Raw genomic sequence first — 11,709 nt, 5'->3', positions numbered from 1 at the left:
GATTCCACGGGTAGGTAAGGACGGAGCCATCTAGATAGGAGACGAATGGTCAGATTGTGTCCACGCGTGGGGTTGAACGGCTCTGATTCAGTGGACTCGACTGGAAATACCGAAATAATGAGGGGATTTCTGCAAAAATCAATGAGTGGGTCGGCGGGGCCTGCAGTTAATCTAACGCTTATTAAATTTTTTTTGCTTGTTATGACATGTCGATGTCGCAGTGGGCGCTGGCTTCCCAAATCGCTAGGAGGGCAGCTAATCCAGCACCTTTAAGATATCTAATACTCCCTCCGTCCCAAAATAAGTGCAGTTTTGCACTATTCACGTTCAACGTTTGACCGTCCGTCTTATTTGAAAATTGTTTATGATTAGTATTTTTATTGCTATTAGATGATAAAACATGAATAGTACTTTATGTGTTACTAAATGTTTTTAATTTTTTCATAAATTTTTCAAATAAGACGGACGGTCAAACGTTGAACGTGAATAGTGCAAAACTGCACTTATTTTGGGACGGAGGTAGTATATTACCACCGTAACAATTTTATTTAAGCAGCATATCTACCAACCAATAAAGAGCTTATAAAACAAAGCACTATTTCATTTTCTTTTCACTTTTACATATTGCATGCTAAAACGGATCCGATTCAGGTGCAGTAGCCAGTGGGACTGCAAAATAAGCAGTCAAACTAGCATCGCATGATTTAAAATGGACGTCCCAGATATATCCGAGCACTGTAGCAAAACACTGTAGTGATGGAAAGGTACTGTTCTGATTTTACTGTGCCAAATCCGTTTTGGCCGTTAGATTTTGACATAGAGGGCTCAGATTGTGTGCAGTAGTTACCGTGCAGTCCTAGTAGCTACTGCATTTGATCTCAATCCTGCTAAAACTAGAACCTTCTCTAATCACCCGTCACATATGAATCTGAGCACATCAGAATATTAGTTTCTTCCGCTTTCTAAGAAAACCGAAGGTTCTTAACAATGACTACAGGTGAGTGATAAATCATACTAAAGTATGACTTCGAATATCTTTTTTTTTCAGAGGTTGTCGAACGTTTCCCTTAGGTCATCGATCAGTTATTCGCCTGTCTTGATCTTGACGATGATGTCGTCCACATATGCTTCGACGTTTCGTCCAAGCTGATCGCCAAGTGCTCCTTGGATCCCGCGCTGGTATGTGTTGCCTGCACTTATTAATCCAAACGGCATCTTCATATAACAGAACACACTAAAGGGTGTGATGAACGCTGTTTTCTCCTCGTCCTCCTTTGCCATGCTGATCTGGTGGTAGCCGGAGTAAGCATTAGGAAAACTTAAGAGCTCACAACTGGCTTTTGAATCTACCGATTGGTCTATTCAAGGAAAGAATGAAGTAGTCCTTGGGACACGTCTTGTTGAGGTCGGTGAAGTTGACACACAACTTCCACTTTCTGTTGGCTTTGCGTACCATTACTGGAGTGGTGAGCCACTCTGGATTGATGACTTCTCTGATGAAACCAGCTTTGAGAAGTTTGTCGAGTTCTTCTCGTATGGCCTGTTTCCGATCGGGTGCGAATCTCCGCAATTTGTACTTAACTGTCTTGGAGGAGTTAAATTACACTGATTTTTCAATAGTTCGAGGAGTCGTCCTATCCCCTTTTTTAGTTGAGGGGTACGAATTAGATTCGGCTATTAGATTCGGTCAAAGTGGACTTTTTCCATCTGGTTATTAGTTCCCATCAAGTGCATGTGTGGGACCCACCTGACATTGACACGTCATCAAGAGATCGATGTGAAAAAACTCCCACGTGGGGTATTCATCAATCGTGGCGTGTGGGAGCCCAGTCGAACCGGCCACCTCTCCCCCCCTCCAATTTTTCCGGCGGCCGCCACCGCCGCCGACGATCCCTCTCTCCGCCCACTGCCAACTACATCGCTGATTCCGGAGCAGCGGAGGCGGCGGCGGACGAAGCCATGAGTGCCGCCGGCGTGGCGCTGAACCGCCGCACCCGCAGCCGCCCGCCGTCGGTGGCCTCCTCCCAGAAGTCCGATGATCCCGCCGCCGCGGTCGCCGCTATCTCCACCGCCGAAGCCACGCCCTCCCCCAGCCACGCCGCGTACCAAGATTGCCTCTCTCTCTCTCTCTCCTCGCCGCCTTTGATCCTTACAGAGATTGGATTTTTTTTTCTTCTTTTTCTTCAGAGGGGAGAGGACGGTGAAGAAGCTGCGGCTGACGAAGGCGGTGACGATCCCGGAGGGGACGACGGTGGCGGAGGCTTGCCAGCGGATGGCGGCGAGGAGGGTGGACGCCGTGCTGCTCACGGACGCCAACGGATTACTCTCCGGCATCGTCACCGATAAAGTAATTTTCCTCTTCTTATTTTATTTTTCAAATCAATCTGTGATGTGTTTTCTAAGCTGGAGGTGGTTGCGATTGGCTAATAAGTGGGTTTTGGTATAATTGTACTCTACGAAACTCCATATAGAGTTTTGCTTGTGTCTACATCAAGTGCCTAGATTTCTTAAAGATGGACGCTTTATGTTATTGCAACTTTTTCTTAGGACTGCACAACTCCTCTTTGCCACATCTGACTTGTTCAATAATGAATCGTTGAGAGTTTAAATACTTTGACTAATGCTCCATGAATCAATTGTTATTTATGTATTTTGCTTCTTATGTATTCGACTGCGGCCCAACCATGTTGTGTTTTCTTTTTTTCTTTTTTCTTTGCGGGTGCCTATGTTATGTGTTCGACTGTAAGTTTGTACAAATCACAGCAATGATTTAATACTATAAGTACATGCCAAAGTATCTTATGCTTATGGTACTTAAAGCTTAAAGTAGATGCTTTATCTTTTCGCCCTTATTTGCATAATTGGGATATAGGACATGGCTGGTACTTCTAGCTTAAAGGAGATAAGGAGATTCTTTATCGTTTCGTTTCTTATTTGCTTAATTTGGATACAGGACATAGCTAAAAGGGTGATTGCAGAGGGGTTGCGGGTTGAGCAAACAATCACCTCCAAGATCATGACACGAACTCCTGTTTATGTCATGTCTGACACACTTGCTATTGAAGCACTGCAGAAAATGGTCCAAGGTATCTTGTAATCTTAAAGCATAGACCCAGTGATCTGCCTGTTTGGTTCAGATACTTCGGACTTGGGTCAATTGAACTCACTTCCTTTAACTCCTACAAGCTGCTGTGGAGTATATTTCATATGCATTAGTTATCTTTGTTGTAGCTACTTATTGTGAGAATGTTTTGGATAATAATGTTGTGATCAGTAAATCCTTGTTGACAATGTTGGACTAGCCATATTGTTTAAAATTATCACTATTTTTGTATTTCTGAGAAGCTTCAATCAGCATTCTCTTTCCCTGTTTACAGTATAATCTCTTTGAAAATCTATTCGGTCAAGACTATTAAACTATTTGAGTACTTCCATTTTTTTTTCTCTTTTCTTGCAGTCTTTTATGCATTCATCAGTTTGTCTTTTCAAGTTTGTTGCATTTCCTTTTAGCAATAATCTAAATTAATTTCAGAGGAACTTTCTAATTTCTAGACATTCTTCCAGTATTGAGAGTCTCATTGGCTAAATTTAATTTACTATAGGACAACTGCATATCTTTAACCTCTGAACATCAGCATTCTACAATCCCAATGACCTGTATGCATATTAAGAAAGCATTATTCACTTGTTAATAAAGCAGTAACAGCTATGCTATGAAATCAATGGTCATTGTTAGAAAGTTTGTTTCTTATTTTAATAACATGGGCTCATCATTCCAATTGTTTTATATACTGTCTCTCCGTATTCCAAGTATGTTCATTTTCCTCTCCTTAGAGCTAATATGAAACACTCACGTTTTAGGAAAATTTAGGCACCTCCCAGTGGTGGAAAATGGTGAGGTTATTGCCATGCTAGACATTGCAAAATGCCTCTATGATGCAATATCAAGACTGGAAAAGGCAGCAGAACAGGGAAGTGCATTAGCAGCTGCTGTAGAAGGGGTTGAGCGTCAAGTGGGAGACAACTTGCCAGGTTTTCTGTTGCATATTGTGCTGACTAGTTATTTTCCTTTGTTTCACTCTAAATGTTCATTGCTACACAAGAACAGAAAATGTATACTGCAGTCAGTAGCCATGTGAACTAGGTTATGAGCAATTTGTAATACCCAGTTTATCCCAAAGAATAATGAGATGATTCTCAGGATTGGAACTATGTTTGATGTTTGATGCTTTACTGTATACATTTGTACATTATTTTCTAAATAGATTTCACTTAACCACTGTTTTCTGGTCTTGTTTAGCTGACCAAATTACTGTGTTTACCATTTGCAGATCATTCCAGTGTAATAGAAACTCTAAGAGAAAGGATGCTTAAACCTTCATTGTCAACCATTATCTCGGAGAACACAAAGTACATGAAATTTTTATTAGTATTCCATTTTTGGGATAAATCCACACCATGCCACTGAGTTTTATTCATATCCATAGTAGACCACTCACTGTGAGGATGACATGTGGCCATGTGGGCAGTGAGACATCAGTAGTATATTGTAGACACTGAATGAAACTTGGTGGTATAAAATGGATCATCCAACATAATGTGGTTTGAATCATGGGAGTTACCTCTTTTTTAACTTGCAGAGTAGCAATTGTTTCACCATGGGATCCTGTTTGTGTAGCAGCACGAAAAATGCATGAATTACGGGTTAACTCAGTGGTTATCACTGCAGGAAATTCATTGCAAGGGATTTTTACGTAAGCATTTCAATACTTTTATGGAATAATTCTTTATTCTAGAGTTTATATTATTTTATATTTCTTAAGGCACTAATGGCTATGTCATTGTGAAATTCAGCTCAAAGGATGTGCTTATGCGCGTTGTGACACAAAATCTCTCTCCTGAGTTAACTCATGTAGAAAAGGTTGTTTCTCCAGATTGAATATTATTTTAAATGATTTAAACTACCGATGGGTTATACAATTCATTCTAGACTAACAGCATTACTCACTGTTTTGCTCAAGGTAATGACTGCACACCCTGAATGTGCTACATTAGACACATCAATTCTCGATGCTCTGCATATTATGCGCGATGGCAAATTCTTGCATATTCCTGTTGTTGATGGAGGTAACACTTGACTCTTCTTCAGCCTAAGGTTTCTCTTTATGGTACTAGTATTTTATATCTGACTGAACTTTTTAATTTTAAAAATGAACAGAAGGGAGAGTTGTTGCTTGCTTGGATGTTCTGCAGATTACCCATGCAGCCATTTCAATGGTCTCTCTGCACATGCGTATTTTTTCGCTTCTCATTCCTTGCTTTTTCCTTATGGTTTCCGTTCATCTAACATCATTCTGTGTGAAGGTTGAAGGAGGTCCTGAGACCACGAATGGTGTGGCAAACACAATAATGCAAAAGTTTTGGGACTCAGCTCTTGCTTTGGAGCCCCCAGATGAGGAATTTGATAGTCGCAGGTTAATTAACGCTTCCTTTTTTGTCCTTTGTCCTCTTTTTCAAATTTGCAATTCTTACCTGCATTTTTGCATTGTTCAGTGAAATATCTTTGCTCATGCCATCAGAGGCTGGAGATGGCAGGAGTAGCATTAATCCTCCTGTTGTTGGCAATTCATTTGTCTTTAAGATTGAGGACCAGAAGGGACGTATGCATAGATTTGCATGTGGTAGGTGTTACAAGTTGGTTGAATGTTAAACTATGGTTGTACTGCTCTAACTAACAGTTTGGTTTGTTCCGTCTCTGCAGGTTCAGAGAGTTTACATGAGCTGGTGTCTTCTGTGGTGCAAAGATTAGGCATTGATGGCGAAAAGGGCACAGTTCAACTTTTGGTAATTTGTTGTCCCTTATTTTATGTATTTCGTTAGTGTTTGGAAGCAAAAAAAAAAAAAAAGGTTGTCAGTCTGATCATCGTTCAAGAAGTTCTGTTGTTTTATATGGAATGCTAACTGATGTAAGAAAGTACTTAACCACCATCCACTTCAAGAATAAGAATTTATCTTTATCTTATGTCACCCCATATCTGTATCTCAGTATCCTGATTTTCTTATAGACATTATATTGAACCATAGAGACTATATATAGTGTTGCCTGTATTATAGAAATTTATAAGTTGACTGGCATAAAACGGTCTTATTTTGAGTAGCGCTGGTAACTAATTATCCCATGAAATTGTGAATGCACCCTTAACTGTTACAAGCACTTCACTTACAGCTCAATTATCACACCTCAGCCACAATTACAAGCTAAATTTTGATAATGTTCCGTACAGTATGATGATGATGAAGGTGATAGGGTGTTGCTCACTACGGATACTGATCTTACCGGGGCTGTGCTCCATGCTAAATCTTCTGGATTGAAGGTTTGTCTTTTCTGTAATCCTCAAATAGATTGGTCCCTCTGTTTTCACATTGCGTTCTTTTTTTGTTCATTGGATTATGACTATTGCTTCACCGGAGTGAAATTTTCAATTTCAGTCATTGAGGTTGTACACTGATGAGTCAAATTCCAGTTCTGAGGTGACAAAACACAGTTCTGAAGTAACAAAGCACGCTTCTGAAGTGACAAAGCACACTTCTGAAGTGACAAAGCAACCTCCAGAGTTGACATCTTCACACACAAGTCAGTTGACCCCTGCTCATTATGGCCTGATGGCAGGTGCAGTTGTTCTAACAGGGGTTGTGGTGATGATTTACTTGAGACGCTCTAAAGTGTGATTGTCTGAGATAAATTTTCCACACATGGCTCTAATTTAAAATATAAACAGCACGATTGAACTTCTTAGCTTATCAACAGATTAAGAGTGAAGAGACAGATGGACATCGACGATAAAGTACGGCGTACATGGAGTCAAGGACCTAAAAGCAATCAACTGACAGTCTCAGGTTTTCTCAGGAACTGAGGAACTGGGCTGGAAGTGGAACTAACAAAATATGGTATTGCTCCATTTTTGTTTTTGCATGCAGATTTTTCACAGATGTAGTGAAATGCATGTTATGCATAATTGCTATATGAAATTATGAATTACTGGTCACCACGAATCTAGTGGATTCTTCCCTGACAGAACCCAAGAAGGCAAGAAATGATATGAAGAATACAACAATGTATGATCATTCTTTACTAATGTGAGAAAGAATTAATATATGCAGTATAATCATTCTTTATTAATGTGAGAAAGAATTAATGTCCTTTTTTTTGTTATCTTCATCTCTTCGAGCCTGGAAATACTTTATGCATGATGTGGCTGATAAGAAGTTATGATAGGATTTTGCTCCATTCATCAGTCTCAGTTTGCTGCTGCAAAATTTAGCTCAGGAAAATGTGTTTGTGCAACATTTTTCTTTACCTTGTTGCACCTCTAGACTAAATGATGCGTTGCCACTTATTTCTATCTGTTCTGAAAGCTATGTAGCAACTCGCCAGCATTTCTTCTTTGGTCACTTTAATGGTGTGTTGACCATTTTTTCCTCTTTTTTAATCCCTGAAAACAACATTAGATCTTCCTTCTTAGATTTAACTAACAATAATTCGTTGATCTCCTTTTCTTTTTTTTTCTTTTTTTTCCCTTCTTTCTTTCTTTATCAGCCACATCATGTTTCATCAGGATAGCTGAATCTATCATAAATCGGAATAAATGGCTAATGCCGACATAATCATTCGTCTCCTGGAAGAAAAATAAATTCAATGTAGTTTTTATCAAAATTTAACGGCGCAAGTAGTTGGTTTTCTCATAATGAGGCTACATTTCCATAAGCCAGCCTAAAGTTGGGATTAGTGGTAATTCCAGGAGGGTTGCCAGTGTTATATGGGTTAAAGAGCAAGTAAAATACGCGTTGAATTGCTAGCCATAAGAATGTTTATGTAAGTTTGAATTATGAGGTGAAGAGAGAACTCACAGAAGTGAGGATGAGCTGCTACCTCTCACAAGAGACCTACTAGTAGATTGGGAGCAAATGAATAAAATAATATTAGTGTGATAGAGGTAATATACTATGTATGCTGTCTCCTAATTACTAATGAGAGATTATGTGGATAAAATTAGATATATCAATCACCTCTACTTTTATTAACCTTGCTCACCACACAAAAAGAATAGTACAGTACGTAGTGATTCATTATTACAACATCTTGATTGCCCAAAAAAGTTTACTGCAACATCTTAGTACTCTATAATTGATGCATTGATTAACCAATAATAGATCTACCTTTTGCTACCTTTTCTCCAACAGAACTACAGAAGTGAGATATGAACTGTTGTACGTTATGCTGGTACAAAAACATAAGGGGCAATTGCATATTTGAGAAGATACATGGATGGACTAATTGGGTGTTGTGATTGATGGCATCTGTCTATGTAGTTGCTTGATGCCCTTGTGACTTGTGACTAGAATCAATTTTCCAATAAAAGTTGTATTTTTGTTCTAAACTGTGATTAAAAAGAACAATATATATGGAAGGATTATGTGGTGACATGCCAAATTCACCACCATCGCACCGTACTTCTTTTTCTAGAGGAGTTTGGATATTGTCCACAGTTATCGAATTATGTTGAACAAAAGGTACTTTAATTTCATATAACAATTTGGGAGTAATAATAGGATGTAACTTACAAATCAAACTAAAGTTTGAGGGGTGAAATAATATGTACATGAACGCCTTATAAGAACAAAAATAAATAGATAAATAGATCAGATTATCTCGAATAATACTGACGGAGCGTGGGGCTCCTCACCGGGAGACCGCGCAGGTCCCCCTTTGCCGGTTCGGCCGGGGGCCCTGGGTGAGGTTCTAAGCTCCTGGTCTGTGGAATGTTCGCGAAAGTGGAAACGCACAAGACACGGGCGATGTATACAGGTTCGGGCTGCTGAGAAGCGTAATACCCTACTCCTGTGTTATGGTGGATCTGTGTATGAAGAAGCTACAAAGAGCTGGAGAGCAAGAGGGATCAAACTCTAGAAACCCTCTTCCTTCTTTTTGCCTCTCGTGGGATCTTCTCCTGGATTCTCCGGGAGTCTCCAACCTCTGATCCCCCTCCTAAGTGGGCTAGGTCCTCCTTTTATATCTCAAGGGGATACCACATGCACCACTTCTACCTATTTCTCCTTTCGATGGGGACCCATCCTCTTTTTACTAAAACTTGGCCCGCCCTTCCTTCATCAATGGGCGGAGATTTGCAATGGTTGCCGTCCGAATGACCTTCTGATGGGATGGCCCATACCTACCTCTACTCCGCCGGAAGCAGGTGCAACGTGGGATCATGGCTGTCTGCCGACGACATGACCAGGGTCAGACCGGTCACAAATCGGTCATTCTTGTCCACCACGCGTCAGTTTATCAATCTGCATGTTCGTCCTTCTTCATACAATGTCTTGCTTGTAATGGTTGGGATGAAGCCTGGCATATATCTGACCGGGACCAACGTGCCATCTTCAGGAGCTAGCACGCTGGCTCCGGCTAGGGACGAGTGCCTGGAGGCTCTCATCCTGACGGGATGGGGCGAGGCGTGTGTCAGACCGCCTGTTGCCACCTAACCCGCGATCTGATCGGTCTGTGACCGGTCACAGACCGGATAAACGAGCGCGCTGCACTGCGTTACATGCGGCGTGACGCGCTCGTTCAAACCACAATAAATGCGGTTAGGTGAGCCCCGCTGTGCTCACCTAACCCATACGCGACGCAAAACCCACAAGGGGTCGGGGCGCGCCTCGGCCCTCGGGGCCGAAACGGGAGCGGTCCGATCCCTCGGGGAGACAAAGAGAGGGGCGGTCACATCACCCTCGGGCCCGACCCCCCGAGGGGGTCAGGCCACGTGGGTGATTGCTCCTGCCCAAGCCTCTAGTCATGATACTCCCGGTCCCATGTCATCGACAAATACTATGACCTTCGGATAATAGGGATAGTGTTTTAATTTCGCCATGAAATGTGGAGCCAACCCTTTGACATTTGTACTAGCCAAATGATACATAGTAGCGCTCTTAGCTACTCCCTCCGTCCCAGAAAAAATCAACTTCTGGTTATGAATCTGGACACACACTACGTCTAGGTTCGTAGCCAGAAGTTAGTTTTTTATGGGACGGAGGGAGTAGCTAGGAGTACAATACTACAAAATGCTCCAACATGCATCAAACCCAAAACTTGTCATGTTCCTACGGGTATCCAATGCTAGAGTAGAAACTCAAATTCTTTAGTTTTCTCTTTTCGAGAATGAAAAATACATATCATTTTGTTTCCGTCCCGTATGGACCCCTAGAAGGGAACCTACTTTGGATTTTACTTTGAATCCTTTCTCGAGAGCAGAAAAGAATTTAAACAAACTTTCCTTTGCAAAGGGCAACATATATATGTGCTAGACAGGAGGCATAGGACACAAGACAGATGCTCGCTTCCATGAAACGAAATAAGCACAAATACCGGTAGTAACCGGCCATGTTTCGAGATTTGTAGTTCTGCATTTCTAAGTAGAGAGAGAGATAGAGAGGGGAGATAACATGTAAATGTAAAGGTAAAATAGGGTAAATATCCGTTGGAAATCCTAACTAAAAGGTCACCTAAATTATAAAAAGAATCGCACATATAGATAAGTTGATGTTACACAATATTATAAAAAATATTATCTAACCTCAACTTTATTTGTGAGATATAAAAATAATAAATTTCAAACAAATTATTACCGCAAACAAATTTATATATAAGTTGAGTTTTCACCCAGGTAGATATAGAGTCCAAATTCAATGGGAACCACTAAGTCACATTAACAATTTTGAGCTTCTCTTGATATATAGGTTTTAATTTTTTAAAATAAAACAGACGGTTAAATGTTGGACATAGAAATTCATAACTGCGGTTAAAATGAGACGGAGGGAATATAATAGAATATGACCGGATATAGTATATCTCTCTCTGGTTTTCACACTTTGTCTCAGCAAGAGGTAAATTGAAATATAAATCGCATGAAAACAAAACTAGATTGGCCGATACATTCATTAACAAAAGACAAAACATATTCGATATTGTTAGAAGGACAAGACAAATAGTCGTGAGTAAACCGGTAATCCCTCAATTTTAAGGTGCTCACCATCCAAAGGTGCATGCCACCTTTATTTATCCATTCTCCTTTCTTTTTCCAAAAGTTTTTGTGTCCCCGTTAGAGGGGCCTCCAGTCCTTTTAGCGTGTGATGGATTGATAATGATAATGAATTATATATAAATTTATCTATTGCACAATCGTTTTCATAGTACAAATAAAAAGGATTAAAAGAGTTGAGGTGTCTATTTACTTTTCATGGCTTGCATGCAATGGAAGTGAAACCTTTATCTTTTTTCTGTTAGCTTTTATGTATGTGATGTCTTGTCATCTTTGCATAATTAATCCATTTAGATCGTGTGTCAGGGACACCTGATAGGAATGTACTCGTGGCTGTAGCTTGGAATCTCATGATTAATCCTTTCTCTTTTGTCTTTGGAAGCCATTGTTGTTGTACGTAGCTTCAAAGGTAGTTTTTCAGATTGGTGTGATGATGCCATCATCTGGTAGTATTTGTCTTCAGAGAAGTGCGTATTTAGTTTGGCATGAAGTCTTGGTTGAGAATCAGTTATTCTTTTAGTATCTTGTAAGCTTCATCTTACAGCTAACCTGGTATTATAATAGTAGCTTAATTACCAAAATTAATTGTAGTAATGTTATCTTAATTAATTGA

General features: G+C 40.2%; 1 protein-coding gene across 1 annotated transcript; it reads left to right on the top strand.

Moving 5' to 3' along the window:
* The first annotated feature begins 1,807 nt into the window (after positions 1-1,807).
* LOC4349894 (CBS domain-containing protein CBSCBSPB3) lies at positions 1,808-7,213 on the top strand. Its single transcript, XM_015759605.3, has 14 exons — positions 1,808-2,102; positions 2,188-2,347; positions 2,954-3,086; positions 3,862-4,032; positions 4,332-4,410; positions 4,641-4,754; positions 4,855-4,921; positions 5,022-5,127; positions 5,219-5,277; positions 5,365-5,474; positions 5,554-5,681; positions 5,762-5,844; positions 6,285-6,374; positions 6,490-7,213. The coding sequence occupies exons 1-14, from the start codon at positions 1,960-1,962 to the stop codon at positions 6,727-6,729; spliced, it is 1,683 nt and encodes a 560-aa protein (XP_015615091.1). The 5' UTR covers positions 1,808-1,959; the 3' UTR covers positions 6,730-7,213.
* The last annotated feature ends 4,496 nt before the right edge of the window (positions 7,214-11,709 follow it).

Source organism: Oryza sativa, chromosome 11 (assembly GCF_034140825.1).
Source record: "Oryza sativa Japonica Group chromosome 11, ASM3414082v1".
Lineage (NCBI taxonomy): Eukaryota > Viridiplantae > Streptophyta > Magnoliopsida > Poales > Poaceae > Oryza > Oryza sativa.
This window is presented reverse-complemented; position numbering and strand designations above follow the sequence as displayed.

What these genes read in the sequence shown, in the direction of transcription:
- LOC4349894 (XM_015759605.3), top strand. Translation starts at nt 1,960, where the DNA reads ATGAGTGCCGCCGGCGTGGCGCTGAACCGCCGCACCCGCAGCCGCCCG. An exon ending in CCCTCCCCCAGCCACGCCGC is followed by an intron (nt 2,103 to 2,187) that starts GTACCAAGATTG and finishes CTTTTTCTTCAG; the next exon opens with AGGGGAGAGGACGGTGAAGA. An exon ending in GAGGAATTTGATAGTCGCAG is followed by an intron (nt 5,475 to 5,553) that starts GTTAATTAACGC and finishes TGCATTGTTCAG; the next exon opens with TGAAATATCTTTGCTCATGC.